General features: G+C 38.0%; 1 protein-coding gene across 13 annotated transcripts in view; it reads left to right on the plus strand.

Moving 5' to 3' along the window:
• The first annotated feature begins 111 nt into the window (after positions 1-111).
• The window catches only part of relch (RAB11 binding and LisH domain, coiled-coil and HEAT repeat containing), a 33,333-nt gene continuing 15,505 nt past the window's right edge, over positions 112-17,939 (plus strand). Inside the window, exons 1-12 of one of the 13 annotated variants that reach the window (XR_008905439.1) lie at positions 112-932; positions 1,164-1,217; positions 7,293-7,382; positions 10,833-10,904; positions 11,041-11,096; positions 11,187-11,300; positions 11,389-11,580; positions 11,667-11,767; positions 13,197-13,487; positions 13,859-13,934; positions 15,379-15,474; positions 15,722-15,745. Coding sequence is in view for 11 of the 13 variants with exons in the window: in XM_056737909.1 (XP_056593887.1) it covers positions 482-932; positions 1,164-1,217; positions 7,293-7,382; positions 10,833-10,904; positions 11,041-11,096; positions 11,187-11,300; positions 11,389-11,580; positions 11,667-11,767; positions 13,197-13,487; positions 13,859-13,934; positions 15,379-15,474; positions 15,722-15,745 (1,617 nt within the window). In the remaining 2 variants the exon portion in view is untranslated. The remainder of the gene's footprint in view (positions 933-1,163; positions 1,218-7,292; positions 7,383-10,832; positions 10,905-11,040; positions 11,097-11,186; positions 11,301-11,388; positions 11,581-11,666; positions 11,768-13,196; positions 13,488-13,858; positions 13,935-15,378; positions 15,475-15,721; positions 15,746-17,939) is intronic. The other 12 variants (XR_008905438.1, XM_056737909.1, XM_056737908.1 and 9 more) reach the window with 12 other exon arrangements.

Genomic DNA, 17,939 nt, shown 5'->3' on the forward strand with positions numbered 1-17,939 from the left:
GTAGAAACTATAACATAGAAACGTTTTGTAACGTACTAATAAAATTTAAACACTCTAAATATTGTAAAACCTGTGGTAGTAATTTTATAAAAGAAAAAACTTTGTGGGATTGTTTTGGTTAATGCCCTGTATAAATTGAAAACCTACAATGTATACAGTAAGTCAGTGTGTATTAGTACTTGTCCATTTAATCTTTGATTCATTTTTTATTCAAAGAGCATGTACTGTACATTCTTATATTAATATAAATACATAAACTCGCGTCACGTCTTCTCATTGGTTCTTATCAAGTCTTCGGAGACGTAACTTCCGCTCTAGTCCAGACAGGGAGGCGGGGCGCTGAAATGACATTCGGCCCCACCAACCAAAGCGTATTTCCCGAAGCTCTGTCGTTTAGCAGCAATAAAGCGCTCTTTACATCCGTCCAGGAGCAAGGAGGCATACATTAAGCCGTACAGGTGGCAGACCACCTTTCGGGAAAATGGCGGCGGGTAACGTCAACCCGTTTAACGTGAGTGATTCTGAGGAGGAAGCGGAGCAGAGGCAGGATGGCGCTAACGCCGAGCGCAGCCCGAGCGATGAAGCGCCAGGCCACAGCCTAGGTCCCTTCTCCCCGTCAGCGTACTCCGAACCGGCCGCTTCGTTATCCAGCAACCGAACCAGCCCGAGTGTTGACGGAATACCCGCATCGGCGGCTGCGGTGGCCGGTATCGGAGGCGCGGAGACGCGGGTGTCGTTAGATGCGATCGCAGCGCAGCTTCTCCGGGATCAGTACATCCTCACGGCCCTGGAAATGCACACCGAGCTCCTTGAGGCTGGACGGGAGCTGCCTCGGCTGCGGGATTATTTCTCCAATCCAGGCAACTTCGAAAGGCAGAGCGGAACTCCACCCGCATGCAAGGATCAAGGAGTCGGTCCTGGGGGTCCACTTCGTAAGTAATCAGATAACACGACTATTAGACCTCTTAAAGTGGGCAGTCCTATTAAGGTGCAGCTGTAATAACCCAAAATGTCTTAAGACAATGGATCTGTCGCACTTCAGATTCACGTAATGACATTATAAGATGTTACACAGAGTCACGATGGGAGGGGTTTGATGAAGGGCTGGATTTTGTCTTTGTTGTGTGATGATGACCATTGTGAAGTGTTTCCACTGACCCCAGCTGCACAGGTGCAGGATAGAAAAAGGAGGAAAAAAGATGGTGTTCCCACGAGGGGTATGTAAAACCGGACTGTGTGCTGTGAGGGATGGAGTTTGTTTGGTATAATCAGGAATTCTTTCTATGATCTGTCATTTATACCTTTGCTCCTGGACGAAGTAATTGCATTCTTATCTGATTGTACACCCTTGTCTGCCTTTTACTATTTGCCTTTCAAAGCATGGCGTTTGGTTTTGCTTTTCTTTGTAATCAAAGTTTGTGCATGTAGGTAAACGTGTGGATTCACAACTGAGAAGTTCTTTCCAATGTAGATCATTCGCAACACGTGTTTTGAGTCTAGTCACGCTCCTAGATCAAAAAATTACATTTGCTGGAAAATTCACAAGGCTCTTTATAATGTGTGTAGCTAATGGAGCTCGCGGAACTGCTTTAGGTAATCATGTCAAATGAAAAAAATCTGATCTTATTCCACACTTCTCTATATGGGAAATTTGTATGTGATTGCCCATCTTAAATGCACATCAGCAGTGTATTTTCTCAACCCACTGCTTACTGAACATGTGGGTGGCCATACTGTAAACATTTCATGCAGGCCTTTTCACTAGTCAAAGCATAATATTAATTCATCTAATCAGCCTGTGACACCCATCTTTCCTTCATCACATCAAAATAATTGCACAAGATTCTACATTTCGAAAAAACGTTCATTATGGGATGGGTGTGAAATTAGTGCGTGTACCAAATTCCTCGCTTTTATTAGGGATGGACAGGATAGTCATCATTTTATAATGTGTTCAAATTGTTTTTGAGTTTTGAGTGTTGCGTTCGTTATATTTCGAATTCATTCCCCTTTATCTACAGTTTAAATATTTTAAGCATTGGTGTTATAAAGGTGATGAATTTATAATGCAAATTTGTGCAGACTGTGTTACCGTGCTGACACCATTCTGTGATTTAACGTGTTAAAAGTGTCACAGCATCTGCCAGCCTGCTAAAACCTGCTCTGAGAAATTGCTTATTTAGATTATATTTTATATTATTTATAAACACCAATTTTCAAAGCATTATTGTAACAGTCTTTAACAATACTTTACATTTTAAGAACATTATTTTTTAGAAGAAAAGGTGATAGATATCTATATTGTCTTTGTATTGAAAATTCTTATGTGCTTCCGGTCTTGCACGATTTTTAAACGTTGACCATTCCTTTCTTTCGTTAGTTTTCAGCATCATGTGCTGCGAGCGTTTCGTAGTTTCACTTTGAGAAATATATCTTGTGTGACCCAAGTATTCTTTTACATTCTGTACTTCATCTATCTATTTTTGAACATTGAATCCTATTTGTATGGCCACCAAGTAATGTGTTTAACTGAATTAAAAGGCATGTTTTAAGACTGACTGGTCAAGTCATGCAACAGATAACCCAACTGCTGGTCGAATATGCATTTTTCATGTCATATTCTATCAAGAATTCTCTTAAGAATGAAGTCATCCAGAACCCATATAACGGTCTCTTGGAAAATACAGGAGGTGACCTCATCAGTTAAGTGCTGGACCCAAGCTCCTTTTTACCTAAATGACATCATTCTCAGGGGAAAAGGGGATGCTAAATAGAGGACTAAATCTGGGCTACATGTTAGGTTGTATTCTCTCTGGGCAATCTGATCTGTGCCCAATCACGTTTGACCCCCAAAGCTCAGTTCATTTGACTAGTGTGATCGCTCCATGTCACGCCCTTGAGCGCAAATCACAACAGAGCGCAGAACTGAAAGCACAACGTAATATGCGACAGTTTAAATTCCTCCCTAAGATTCAGCTGTCACTGTGAAAAACTGATAAACGGCGCACTTACACATGCAGGCGTGTGTCTTCGAAGCCAAAACTACTCCAGGGCCAGTTGCATAAACTGCTTGGACTAGTCTTACAAGTTAGTCACCTAATTTTTTTTCTTCAAGACTGACACTTTAAGACATAACATCTTCAAGCCAGTTACATAAAATGGTTGATTGGTCTTGTTGAAATAGGAAAAGCAAGACCGATTAGTCCTAACTAATTGCTAGTCTGTGAGAATAGCTGTTAAGTCACAGTCTTAACTTTCGAAGAATGTCTTAGAATTTAATTAACTCACCGGCTATGTTTATGATACTTGCAACAGGTTTGTCAAACATAATCCAACTAGTGTAAAGATAGGATTTACGATAATAAAGTATGAGAGGGTGAGTTAAGAGCATAATGAGCCGTTTACGTCACATCGCTCTCTTATGACATCATTTAACCTGATTGGTCTGTGCGAAGGATTGCTTTGTTTTTTCTTCTTCAAAGCAGTCGCATCGTAATGATGAAAGCGTGCCCGGGTGTGGACGATAAATAGCAATGTGAGCGCAGGCCAGCGGAGGAGTGGGGAGGTGGGACAATAGCACTCATGCACAGTTGAGAGTACCCGGGCTAAATGTGAGTACACCCTTAGTATCAGCCAATCCATTTTCTCGACTAGAGGTTGAACAGCATGCTTATTGTTCCGTAACACGTGTCTAATGTTGCTGATGGCTGTGCATTGACCTGGCTTGAAGAACACTTAGTTTTTTTTAGGAGCAACTGCATTATATTAGCATTATGATGCTGCAGACTTCCCTCCGAAGAGGATCTGCTAACCAGCTGAGAGGTAGCAGATGGCTCCAACCACACTTCTGTCACGTCAACCTTTTTAACAGGAAGAGACTCATGAAGGTTTTCAACACCTCAGACAGTCCATCCGATATGCCCTTTCCCTATAGACAGCAGGTGCTTGCTTGCAGAACGTTTCAGAGATGAAAAGGGCTCTGTTTGTTTGGGATGTAGCAGGATTTGATGCTCCGCTGCTTGAATTGCAAAACTGTGATGCGGTGCTTAATTGGATCGGTTTTTGTGGAGCAGCTGTCGGGTAGTCATCAAAGTCTGGTTCCGCCACAGAATTGAGTGTACACCCCAGCCTCCTTGCAGCGATATGAATATGTTGTGTTGATTCTTCATAGATGTATGACTGGGTAACTAGCTACAGGAGAATTATTGTGCAAAAGCAGTTGGCTTTGAAGTGTCACTTTACTTTCTAGTTAGTGCTTAAAGGTAAACTTTACAGTTTCTTTGCCACTTCCATCACCAGTTACAATTGCAAAAATATTTGCAATGACTCCTTGTAAATAGATTTCTTGAACACTCACTTCGTCTTCCATTGTTTGACAAACAGGTTGTCTGCCTCCAGCACATGCCATTATTTAAGTTTGCTAAATGTTGCTTCATTGTACGAATTGCTTTTTGTTTCAGAATACTAGACTGGGACAAACAAGCGCTTTAACATTAACAAATACCACCTGTGATGTCCAACCCTCCCTCAAATTCCCAAGCAGCTAAACTATCTGCAAGAAGCCCTAAGCCTTATTGGTTAAGCAAAACACCCGTAAGCCAAATTCTGACTAGAGATGGTAAATGTGTTCCCTGCTGATCGCTCCTATAATATAAATCAACTCTTTTTAATCTTAAAATGGAAGTGATGCCAGAAGTGAAGCCAAGTGGTTAGCACACCTTCTCCAAGTGTTAATAAATAACAAATTCATAAACAGATTTATAGCTTTATGGAAATAGAGGTTGAGTTTCTCACATTTTCCCTTTTCTGTAAATTCGAAAAGAAATGGGCATTTGACGAAATTAAGCTGATTATCAATATATTTGTTTGTGCTATGTTGGGTGACTCTATTTACATTTACCATTTCTGATGTTGTTTTTGATATGTGAACTATAACACAGAGCAAAGTAAGCAAACACAATTTTTTCTTAGTCACACCTTTCTCACCTGACACTCAAGAGCTCTTCAATTCAACATCATTCCTTAAACCCAAGCTCTCACATATTGCCTTCTCAGAACCATCCGCCCCTCCCTGTCAACCAGTCTGACAAGGCATTTATTCAGCAGCAAAAAGCATTGACATTCAAGTCACTAACAGAGAAAGACTCTCAAACGAATCAGAGTTCCCCTCATCAATACATCTCTGTCCAAGACTGGGCAGATACAACCACAAGCGTTTAATTTGACCATACACCAACTACATTTCTTGTGAGTAAATATTTTAGTTGACAGGAAAAGAAACCCCATGAGATCATTTTCAAGGGTCCTATTTTGCCTATTTTTCAAAGCCTTATTATGTTACGATACGATGTTCCAAACAAAAGTTGTTCATGTTTAGATTTGGGGAAAAATGCTTTATGTATTACACCTGTGTTTAACACCGTCATCTCGATTCTCAGAAAACAGGCTGTTGAATTCCTGGTTCTATGAAATACCTCTTTCCGAACTGCTCTGATTGTGATTAGTTTACAGCTTTGGAGTGTGTTTTTAGACGTCCCGCCCATTAACCTATCCGTGTTCCAGGGGGCAGGGTCAATGTAAATTTTGGGGTTCATGATGTCACTAACTCAGGATAAAGTTAGTTGTAGTCCCAACTTTAAAAAAAAAGTGATTTCTGGTAAAGAAAATATCTTGCGACTCGGCAGATGCTTACGCTGTTATTTATGCTTAAATTTCCAGTGATAAATTTGTATTTTTCCTGAAATATTGCAGCGTTTATAGTGAATAGCCTATCAAAGTGGGTATTTTTATTTATTTATTCATGTCCCCTCATAATCTTCAGTTAAATCTGAAAAAGCATATCAGCCCTCAATGACTATCCATCTCAAATGACGTAAATTAGACAGCTTGGCCAGAGCATCTGTTAACTCCTCCCCTTCAACGGTCAGTCTGCTGCCAGTTTCATTTCAAAATCAATGTAGCATCTGTTTTAAACATACAGTCAATTTGCAGTGAAAAACCAAGGTCACGCCCAGTTGCCCACCAATTATCCCCTTTAAATACCTTTTCACTCCGTAATGTGTCCGAATTCAAAGTAAAAACGATCGCAACTTCCGGCTCACGGGGACTTTAAACAACTATACATCACACTATCTAAATTTAAAGAGGTGAAATTCAGACCTCCCAGAGCCGTTGGGAGAGAGCGTTGCGCCAACAGTTTTTTCACAGCAATGACGGGTTCATGGAGGCTCTCAATAGTTCCCGGAAGTTACTAGTAAGGCATGGAGCTCCGGCTAAACAGACTGATTGTGACCAGCTTTTATCCAGCTTTTAATTTAGAGACGCAGGTCATATAACGAATAAAAGAAATGAAAGAATATAAGAGAAAACATAACTTCCTGGAACTATCTGAAGGCTCCATGAATCACGAAAATGTTGAACTTCCGTTGTCGCGACTCTCTGTCTTAATGGCTCTTAGACATCCCCTTCAGTATAGTGAATGGTCTCTGTATTCTTGACAGATGTTATATTGTCCCTCTTCTACATTAACAGCTTTCCAGTCACAGGACTGGGTGCACTAGCTTTACTGCCGTCATGTGACAAATCCTTGAGTCATTATGCTATTTAGGCAACAAAACTTGAGTGAAAGAAAAAGAGTCTACTGGTTAACAATATCACGCTAAACATTGTTGTATTTATTTTGACTGTGTACACACATCAACTACAATCATTGACATGAATTTATAGTGGCGTCCATGTTGAAGCTTGATGTTGGAAAAAAAAACGTTTCATCCACTTATGCAGACAGACAAAATTGTCTGTGTGTCTGGAACGGTTTGGCCTAGATGGATACATGAGCAGTTTCTTCTGTCTGTGCTGACTTCTTCTGTTTGCCAAAACAAATCAATTTGTCACCACTTTCTGTAAATTATATTTACTTTTCTTACTAATAAGGGTTGGTTTGTTGTGGGTGGAAGTTAAAGTGAAGACCCAAAAATGAAAATTCTGTCTTCATTTAACTCATTTAAAAGAAGATATTTTGAAAAATGCTGTGACCGAACAGCGATGGCAGCCATTCACTTGCATTGGATCTTGTGTCCATTCAATAGAAGTCAATGGCTGGTCAATGGTTATCAACATTCTTCAAAATATCTCCTTTTGTGTAGAAAGAAAGGAAGTCATACAGGTTTGAAATGACAAGAGGGGGAGGAAATTATGACAGAATTTTCATTTTGGGTGAACTATCCCTCTAAGAACATGCGAGTTGGGTACAAGGCACTAAATTTAGCGTCATGTTTTGTGTTTGTTTTCAGATCGTGCTGGCAGCATCAGTACATTGGACTCCTTGGATTTCGCACGGTATTCAGATGATGGCAACAGGGAGTCCGATGAAAGGGTGGCAGGTAAGATTAATCCCACTGATGGAAGAATACCAATAACAGCAGTTTAGAGACCACAGGTTCTAAAGTTATAAGTTCTTGCTAAAGGTTCACAAGTAAAAATATTCTTTGAGTGTGCAGTTTAAATCAGTTTAGTTTTGTATTTAGACCAGCGGATAAGTCCCAAGGTTTTGCTGGTACTTAATATGCATGTTTTCTGGGTTCAGCATGAGCAAAATGGATCAAGTTGCTCATATGCAAAATAAAACGACAGTTGTTGAAGTGTAAGTCATAAACAATATGACAGATCTTTTGGCTGATCGGTGCCTATTTCTTAACCTCAGTGATAGGTCATGTGGTTGGTTTTGGACATGCCCGCCAGTTTAATTTCCAACTTCGTGTCAGTCATTTCAACACTGGAAATCTTTACTCCATTTACTATTAAACCTCTTTCATGCCCCGATCGCAAAATGACACCACAATTGACCGTAGCCAGTTTTTATTTGCCAAGCCGTCGAATTTCCAAGAACACAATTCAGCGCTTACAGTATATGGCCATATTTTAAGGCAAAATAAGAAGGAATTGGCTTTATTGAGCCTTTTTCTGGAAACTATTAGTGGTTTCCAGGCTTGTGAAACTGTCTTTTACGAGAGAGGATTGGGTCTATGTTACCGTATATGACACAGGATTCTCGGCATTCATGATTGATGTGAATTCGCAGATGGTTCACTGAGCCCTTTTCCTCAGCGCCCACATAGATGGGCTTTGTCTAAAGATGAGCAGGAGGCTAAATAAACAGTCATGAACACAAAACTTTTCTTTGTAATTGGGCTGTACTGGTAATGAAAAACTTTCGCTCTCATCTCTTTCTTAACTAAACTATTTTTTCTCTTTTGTCATTTCCCTGTTTTAATAATTGCTTGGCAAGGTTGCCATTCCATTCCTTTGACTCTTTGTTGCTTTATCTTGAGTCCTTCCCAGGCTTCAGGGTAGTTTATCCTGGCAGATATTGATTTTTCACATCGAAATGAAGTTACTACTAATAAAATGTTTACAGGCCTACCCTTTCCTAACAAAATCCTAGCAGTGTTAAGTTTTATTTTTTGTTACTTGTTGAGGAGATAAGAAATCTGAAAGGTTACAAAGTAACCTTCAAACATGTATATTTAAATATAAATTCAGCCATTATTATTCAGCAATATGGATTTTTCACGCCGTGAATTGCCTATTCATTGGGGATTGTTAGCTTAAAACTTTTACAAAAAAAAAGATTCTGTACGAACTGCTTCATGCCAAGTCTGAAAAATCACACTATGGCTTAGTCAGATTTTATTTATTTCTTTTCTATATTAAAGTGGCAGTCCGTAAGAATGGCCTCTTTGTCGCCATCTCTGTTTGTAATTGCTACTGCAGGTGATGTGCGGAGGTATTTTCTTTACGTAAGTTGTGATTCGGCACTCCTCAACTGAGCAGATGAGTCTGATCTTTTGAGTCGTATTTGTCACGTGTGGCCTGTGACAGTGCATCTCTGAGAATCTACATAAGTAGCGCATAATAAACATAACAGTTAACATGGCACCTGATATAACATGAAACAAATAAGAACACCTGATCTTGTTGAGATCTGGTGACTGTGGGGGCCATTTTAGTACAGTGAACTCATTGTCATCTTCAAGAAACAAATTTGAAATGATTCCAGCTTTGTGACATGGTGCATTATCCTGCTGGAAGTAGCCATCAGAGGATGGGTACATGGTGGTCATAAAGGGATGGACATGGTCAGAAACAATGCTAAGGTAGGCCGTGGCATTTAAACGATGCCCAATTGGCACCAAGGGGCCTAAAGTGTGCCAAGAAAACATCCTCCACACCATTACACCACCACCATAATTGCATTAATGAGAAATTGAACAGGTGTTCCTAATAATCCTTTATGTGAGTGTATATAGGGAATTGGGAAGTACTGTATAAGGCATAAGGAACCGTGCAGCAGAAAGAGTTTGCTTTGCACAAAATGTTACTTTTGTAGCCCAAATTTGGTGTCTCCTCCCAAATCTTGAGCCCTTCAGCAATGAGTACAGCCCTGGCTGTCTGACCTGGGGTTTACTGGCTGTCTGATGGGTCTCTATTCCAGTATTTCTCTTTCCATTACTGGACCGCAAACCATCCAGGCAAGCTACTTTGCAACATTTTTTGTTTTGTTTGTTTTTATTTCATTTTTACATCGTTCCATTTGTTAAACTTGCATCATGTGCTCTGTTGATCAACAGTGTAAGTCCCTTTGTCCAATTAGAGCTCAGTATTCTCTTTCAGTGTTACTCATATCTGTCATCATTTCCTTCATTTTTAATTTTCTTTTTCTGGCCCTGTGCAGATATAAATATTGTACAGTTTGTGGCTTGAAGCTGTGTTAATTGTTTTTTTATTAATAAAAATAAAAATAATTAATTTATAATTTCCTACAATAGCTCAAGTAATATTGAAATCTAACAACATTTAATACTAGATTAGTAGATAAATTATCTAACATATATAATAGTACTCTCCATAAAAGAATTCTAATGGGTGGATTTTAAAGCTTTAAAACCACTTATTAGAGTAAAGTGCATGAAAGTGTCCTGGAAGTTATTAGGAAGCCCACTTGAATCCCACCTGCTGATCATCAGTGCACAGTCATGCAAGTGTTGTGTGCTCTCCATGCTTCTTTTACGACTGTTCTTCTATTACTGTACTCGCCAAGACGGTTCACAGTAGCAGGATTGCTGCAGGGTTTTGCATAAACTAACAAAACCCTTTCTGATCAAACTGCTCTGTTTTATTATGAAGATCAAATATAAATAGCAGTTCTTTTGTATTAGATCGGTTATGTATAATGTAAGTGTCTATGATTTTTTGAGAGCTTTTTTCCATACAAGAAAAGCTTGTTCTTAGCTTTTTACATTTTATCTACGATTATAGGCAGCTCAGTAGTGTAAAGAGCAGCCAAACACAGCAACATTAGCTCAACCAATGACATGAATTTGACATGAGTATTGTGACACTAGTGGTGCAGAAATGACACCCTTCACCTTTTAAAGTCAAGCACATGACATAAAACATTTTGTGTATGTTTTATTTAGAAAAAATGTATTTTTAATGAATATTCTTAACATTTGGTTAAACAATTCTGAAAAAGTTGAACGTTTTTTTGACTTTGTCATCAATTTTCAAAACAAACCAACAGCCTTTGCATTAAATCCCTGGTCAGACAGCTAGTAATTTTTTACACAAAATTAAAGTGAAAATATTCCCGTTATTCGGCAGCTCATCCTGCAACCTCTGCTGCATGTGTTCATTGGATCCATAGTTTGCATGTTCCTGTTTTGGTTCTACCTCGGCTTCTTACAAAAGTTGTCGTTTTTTATTTTGGTTTTTCATGGCCATCCTATGTTTTCCCCCCTTTGTTTTGTGTGACCCACTTCTCCCCGGTCCAGTTCTGGAGTTTGAACTACGGAAAGCCAAGGAGAACATTCAGGCTCTGCGTGCCAACTTGACACAGGCTGCAGGTGGCGTACTTTCAACTTTTACACGCTTTAGTCCTTCTTAATATGAACAAGTCTTCTTTTTTCCTACAGGAAGTGTATAATGTCTGCCATCAAATACCATCTTATCGGTTCTTATTCTCCTTTCTCTATTATTCAGAATGTGAGATACCTTCTCAAGAGAGAAAAAACTACAAATCAAGTCCTGAAATTCAGGTTACCCCCCATTTCCTTGAATATATTCAATTAATTGAATCATCGTGTACTATATACTTTGTACTAAAGTTTTCCTCACTTTATTTTCAGGAACCTATCCGCCCTCTTGAAAAGAGAGCCTTAAACTTTTTAGTAAATGAATATTTATTGAAAATCGAATATAAATTAACCGCCATCACATTTTCTGATGAAAATGATGATCAGGTAATCTTTTATTTATATATGTTCTTATTTCTTTTTATGGCAGTAATCCGTTTTAGATATGTTATATCTCCATTTCAATGCTTTGCAGGATTTTGAGTTATGGGATGATGTGGGTCTAAACATTCCCAAACCGCCAGGCCTGCTCCAGCTCTATAGGAACTCTGGAAACAGTCTGCCGTTGCACCGAGATACCGTGGATGTGGCGGTCGGTGTGGATCCAAGAGATTTGCCCGGAGATTGCTGTATCCAGGAACCTGTACAGCAAACTGATATCATTCAGGTATTCACAGTCAATTTTACTTTACAACAATTACATCCTTCAGACCATTTGTCCGAATTTGACAGTATATTTGGTGTCATTCACAGAGACAGCAGCAACAGGAAGTGGTCCAGGAGCTGGAATATCAGATTAGTTTGCTTAACAGTGAGAAACAGAGTCTGGCTGAACAGATTAAGAAACTCCAGAGGTAAGAGTCACTGTGTGGCGCCTGAGGGTCCAAAATAAAATTGGTCTTCCAGAACCCTGCCACGTGAGCCTGAGCAATCTCGGTAACCTATGATTACTGTCAAAATTAATGACTGTTGTCAGAGTCGAGCCATGTTTATGTAAAGCATGTTTCTTGTGTGGAAATATATCAAGTTGTGATTTGCTGCTAAAAGATTGCTGGGTCATAATTTGTCTGAGCTTCTGGCAGTTAGAGTAGAAGAGCGTGGTGGTTAGGTGAAAGTTAAGAGCTAGTGACTGGATGATGATGAGCTGAATTCTTGCACTTTTGAAAGCTCTAGAAACAAGCCCCACTTCTCTTCTGCTCAAAAGACTCGCATCATTGTGACCTTCTGCTCCCTGACATTTTGCTCTGTGGCATTTACGCTTCCTAGCATGCGTTGAGCTCTGTATAGTTCCTTTAAATAGTTTTCTTCACTTCTTCATCGTCTGTGTCTTTGAATGCGTCTCATTTCATTCCCAAGATGGCTTTAATGAGAGATCTTATACATGCTAAATAATTCAGTGCTATAATGAAATATTATGAAATTTGCATTTCTTTGATTACATAAACAGAGCTACGTACATAATGACATTAAAACGAGGCTTATGATATAAGTGGGTCAAAGTTGTATAAGGATATTTGACAGGCCAAATTTTTAAATGCAAAAAAATCATTTGGAGAAGTTCAAACATTGACAATGTGGTGTACACATGAATACAAAACAACAAAAACAATTTTAGTGTTTTTATCAATATAGATTGGCCATAGCCTTACAAAAATGTTCCTTGATTTATCTTACGTTTACAATTGTTTCTAAATATGGAAAGCGGTTATAGAAATAATTTCCTTATTTTTTTTTTTTTAGAATTTCTCAGTATTTTGGTATTCAAGGATTTTGATTTCTTTCAGTTTTGTTAAGTAATGTGAGTTAAGTTAACCCACAGACAAACAAGAAGGGTGACAAGCAGTAATGATTTTTTGAAAAAAGCAAAAATTCGTCTGACAGCGACAATAATATATTTTACTCCGTACAACTTACAGTACATCAATTATTGAACAAAAGATAAAAAGCAGTTTTTAATCTTGTTAATGTTTCCTCTTTTATACATTTAATACAATCTCTCGTTATACAATAATACTTTCAGCGGTCCTTTGACAACCTAAAAATACAGCATGCTGTACATTGTAGGAAGTTTTGTTTTTTACCAAACTCTTCAGTTCTTTGGAGCAATTTTGACAACTCTCTAGGCAATGCACTTACTATTAAACAAAGGGGAGTATTGTGAGGCATCTCTGTCTTTTTGTTCGAATGCAATATTTATCAGTAAACATCTGTGTGTAATTGATATTAAACGATTCTTGTGTTAGTTCATTAATTGATGTGATTGATGTGTGTGTGGATGGGCAGTGATATTCAGGCTCTTCAGTGGAACGTCTCATCAGATCCCACAGCCACAGTTAAGTCTGCTCAGTGTAAAGAAGACCCTCAGCTGGATAAGACTCCTCTAGACAATGGACAGTATTTGGACATACGGGGGGTCACAGATGCAGACGATACCCTAACCACTACAAAGACCTTAACTTCTACAACAACCACTACTGATTGTACTGATGGCACAACTACTGCAACACCACCTCACAACAAACTCAAGTTTAACACACAAGTGAAAGGCTCGGTGCAGTTTGATCAGCCCAACAGGTGAGACGTCCACTCATTTAACACATTTAGTTCTGCATGGTTACTCACGAGTCTATGTCAAAAGAGTTCAACAAGATTATGATATTCGTGTCCCCTTTATTGGGGACATTATGTTGTAGAATAAGCTAAATTATCCACTAGGTGGCAGCACTGTATTGAGCACTACATCAGCTTGCGCACAGACCTCATGGCAGTGCTTACTGGCACCATTTATTCCACTCATCATCATTTTGCACATCTGCTCTGAATAAATTTTAACCTACGATGCCGATTCCTACAAATTACCATTTCCTTGTTTTGATTCTTCAAGTATTAAGGCTGTATCCAGAGGTGGAGGGGGCGTGTTTGATCATGTTTGTTTGCCCCTGCAGGAAGCTGCCTCCGGCCTTCCACCAAGCTCTTTTGTCCTTCTGTCGAATGTCTGCTGACAGTAGGCTGGGCTCTGAAGTGAGTATTAACAGGTTGCTTACAGGACACACAAGCACACACGGGGGCAGCCGATTTGTCAGTCGATTGCTTCTACTGAAGGTTTTCACACTTTTCACTGATAGGCCATGTTTCCTCAAATACCCATGAGAAGTCTCTTTTAAAGTTTTTAAAGCATTTTCTGTGTTTTTAAAGAATAGTCTGGCAAGTCAATTGTCACATCCATAACGGTCTATATTCCATAACCCTTACAAAAATGAACCATTACTACAGTTTAAATAAAAAAACATGGTTTCTGTAGTAAAACCATGGTTACCACAAGATAACCATGGTTATGAAAACCATGTTTTTTAAGAGCCATAGTTAAATGATGGTTACTGTAGTAAAACCATGATTTTGCCATAAGCAATCAATACACCAAAAAAACACGGTTACTACAATTGTACCACAAAAAAAACATGGTTAATATTTTTTTTCATGGTTGAGGGAAATGGCCACAAAAAATTCAATTATTGTTTGGTATTTTGTTTTGTATAAAGTGCCTTTCCTTCTCCCTTTGTTGCGTATTATTGCTTCTTGTTTGCACATTTTAATTCACAGAAATCCTACAAAATATATGTGATCTCTTAAAACACCCTTTTTGTCATATCCATATCCACAACACATTCATTTTATTTTCTCTTTTAAAATAGACTATTCGTTCACAGACTGATATTTTTCGTCAGGGGTCAAGTAAAATGGAAACGGATGGTTCAATATATTGTCAATAAATACACTGAATAACTCTCATAACACTGGAACTGCCCATCTGCCTTCATTCTTATGAGTTCATAAGAGTAGCAGTGATATCCACTTTGAGAGTGAATTTTCCTTCTGAATCAGAAAAAAATCACAAAACCTTCTGAATGATTCATTCACAAATCACATGTTCAATAATAGTTCAGTAAGAGTAATGCATTTTCGTCAAAGCTTTCATACCTCTTCAGAAGATTTTAAATTGTTTATACTGTATGGACGACGGTTTCTATTGGTTTTATAGTCGTCTTGCTTGTTTTTTACTTGAAAGACTCGCTATATTTATTGTAAATGCATTATAAAATGAATGTGGTTTTGGAATAAAATGAGGATGAATAAATAACAACAACATTTTGATTTTTGGGTGAGCTGTTTTGATGGTTTTAAAAGACATACCCAGTTATGCGGATAATAAACATCAATGCAAGGTTTTCTCGACATCTTTGCTTTCTTTAGATACATTTAAATGCAAAGGCACATACAAGAGGTGACAGGTGCATGATGTCTTCTGCATTTAATACGCAAAAGCAGAAAAGCTCCTCAGATATGCAGTAATAGTATCGCATGTCTTTGTAAAAGCCCTTTATTCACATTTAAAGTGTAATTATATGCCTATGAAACACTTGACACGTTAACTTATGCATTTACTTTCCACGTCCTTGTTTCTCAGGTGTCTCGAATCGCTGACGGTGAACAAAGTGTTCTGCTAATGCTGGGCCGCTGTCTTCCACACATCGTACCCAACGTCCTGCTGGCCAAACGAGAGGTAACCAATGAGCTTTTGATCCTGCAGCCAAGCCCCAATGTCCCATCAGCCACCACGGCTTTCATGTCCACTGCGGCCGTCTTCGTCCTCTCATGCCGTTCACAATTCCGCATTAAATCGACTTATTTTTCCATTGCAATACACACTGTTTCTCTCTTCTCCCCCCACCCCATCGTCCTGTCTCTCTTTTGTTCTGTTCACTCATGTCTTCTCTTGCTTTTCTGCATGCGTCTCACTGCTCCGATAGAGAATGATTGCACACCTCTGCCAGGTGAGTGGAACACATTGGCACATATTCACGTCATCCCTCAGTCCTTCATTACACATGTGACCTTTGACATTTCAGTTGTTTGGCTTTTCTTTAGCTTCTCTCTTTATTGCTGACATCTACACTTTTGTTGATCCAGTTTGAACTTCTGATAATACTTTTTTTGCTTATTAGCGCTTTTCTGCATTTATGGACCAGATTTAATAACAGCTTGCGGCAGCACAAAACTATCGTCTGTATTTTATAAAGACATGCAGTGAAAATTTGCGCTGAATAGGCTTAGACAAAGCTGTCTTGCGACTGACCTTATTGCATGTGCATGTGTACGAGTTTCCTCTTTAGACGCAAACTTTATGGGTGGAGAGCATTTAAAAGAATCACTCAATGTGATTAACTAAAGTTTGCGCTCGTCATTGTGCTGGTATTTGTGGCTTTATTTAGCACCCAAAAAAGCATGTCTTAAACCTTGCGCTAATTTGAAGATTATGTTGATCATTTTGGGAATGAGATATTGCGCCTGTGTTTTTTAATGTGCATCTTGTGCATCGCAGAAATTTCCACTCCTATCGACTTTTTAAAATTGCGTTCTCGCTCTGGCCTTAAATGCTTATATAATTGTATCATTTTTTAACCTTTAATTTTGAAATTTAACCTTTTTAACAAAACTTTGTGTCTCAAAATTGTATAAAGTATTAGAGGTGGGAATTACTTGAAGTTCATCCTCAAAGTGAAAAGTCCATCTTGGCATTTTCAAACCTTTATGACTTTCTTTCTCTTTACAGAACACAACAATTTTGGTAACAGAAAACTGTTTCCCCATCAATAGAAGTAGATTTTTTAATCTTCTTTAGTGTGCTGCAGGAGAAAGAAAATCACACAGGTTTAAAATGAGTAAATGATGACAGAATTTTTATTTTGAAGGTAAACAATTCCTTCAAGTATGTTGACTCAAGTACATATTAAAATATCTGTTTTCTTTCAGTTTTTTAACTTTGGAAAATCTTTACTTTACTAAATTATAAAGCATATATCATATTGTCTACTGCAGTGGTTCTCAAATGGGGGTACGTGAGAGAAACTGACATTTAGGAATAAAGAAAGAAAATCAATAAATTATGATAAATTGTATTTTTATATTAAATTAGGGCTACACAAAGATGCATAGAAAATAAATTAATACATTTAGATTTTTATTTTTATTTTACTGTAGTTTAAACTAAAATGTTATTGTCTGGTCAAGGGGTATTTGGCTTGAAAAAATCATAAAAAGGGGTACTTAAGCCAAAAAAATCGAGAACGACTGGTCTACTGCACTACATTTGATAAATGCATGTTGATTTTTTTACAATTAATAAAAAAGCTTTATTTCAAATTTTACTTTAGTAAAAGAAGGAAAGTAGATTTTTAATGTACTCACGTAAAAATGTATTTATGAAATTTTGTTGAGTAAAAAATGGTTTTCAAAGTACTAAAGTAAAAATTGTATCACATACTACAGATTACTCAAGTACTTTTCCCCTCTGAATATAAGAACAATATGACATTGTAATGCTGCATATGAATATTATTTAACAGCTTTTAAAAAAATAAATAAATGTAATGATCAGTAAAACATGTTCAACACAGAAAAGAGAATTTGCACTATTAAAGCATTTTTTCCCTTATTCAGTCACCCACAAGTGACTGTTACTGTTATTTTTGCGGTTGCTAGACCTGTGGAACCATAGTAAAAATCGCTGTATTGTTTGGCTTATATGATTTTATCACAAGAGCAACATCAATATTCACCAACGTTTATAAATAAGGTTGTTATAAAAAACTAAATAAACAGTTTCCACTTCCTGCAAGTGATATCATTCATTAACCTAACTGCTGAGTCTGCACGTTTGCCAGAGTGATTGAAATCTGGTCATGTACCGTCTTGGAAAACAACTCATCCAATCGAAACGTAAAAGTTTATTTAGTAAACAATAAGTAGCCAAATCTCAACGACTTTCTAAACATTGGCAGACAGCAGAACATTTCTGTGCTCTGATTTTCTACTTTGGCAGAAACACTGGCTGCCTTCCATCTGATGATACATTAAATAGTTTTTTTGCCTCCTGTTTTAAAAAGCTGATTTGGTTAAAATTACGACACGTTTATTGAAGAGACACATGAGCAACGTGTAAACATCTGCTGAGCACGAACCCAAAGG

Source organism: Triplophysa dalaica, chromosome 23 (genome assembly GCF_015846415.1).
Source record: "Triplophysa dalaica isolate WHDGS20190420 chromosome 23, ASM1584641v1, whole genome shotgun sequence".
Taxonomy (NCBI): Eukaryota; Metazoa; Chordata; class Actinopteri; order Cypriniformes; family Nemacheilidae; genus Triplophysa; species Triplophysa dalaica.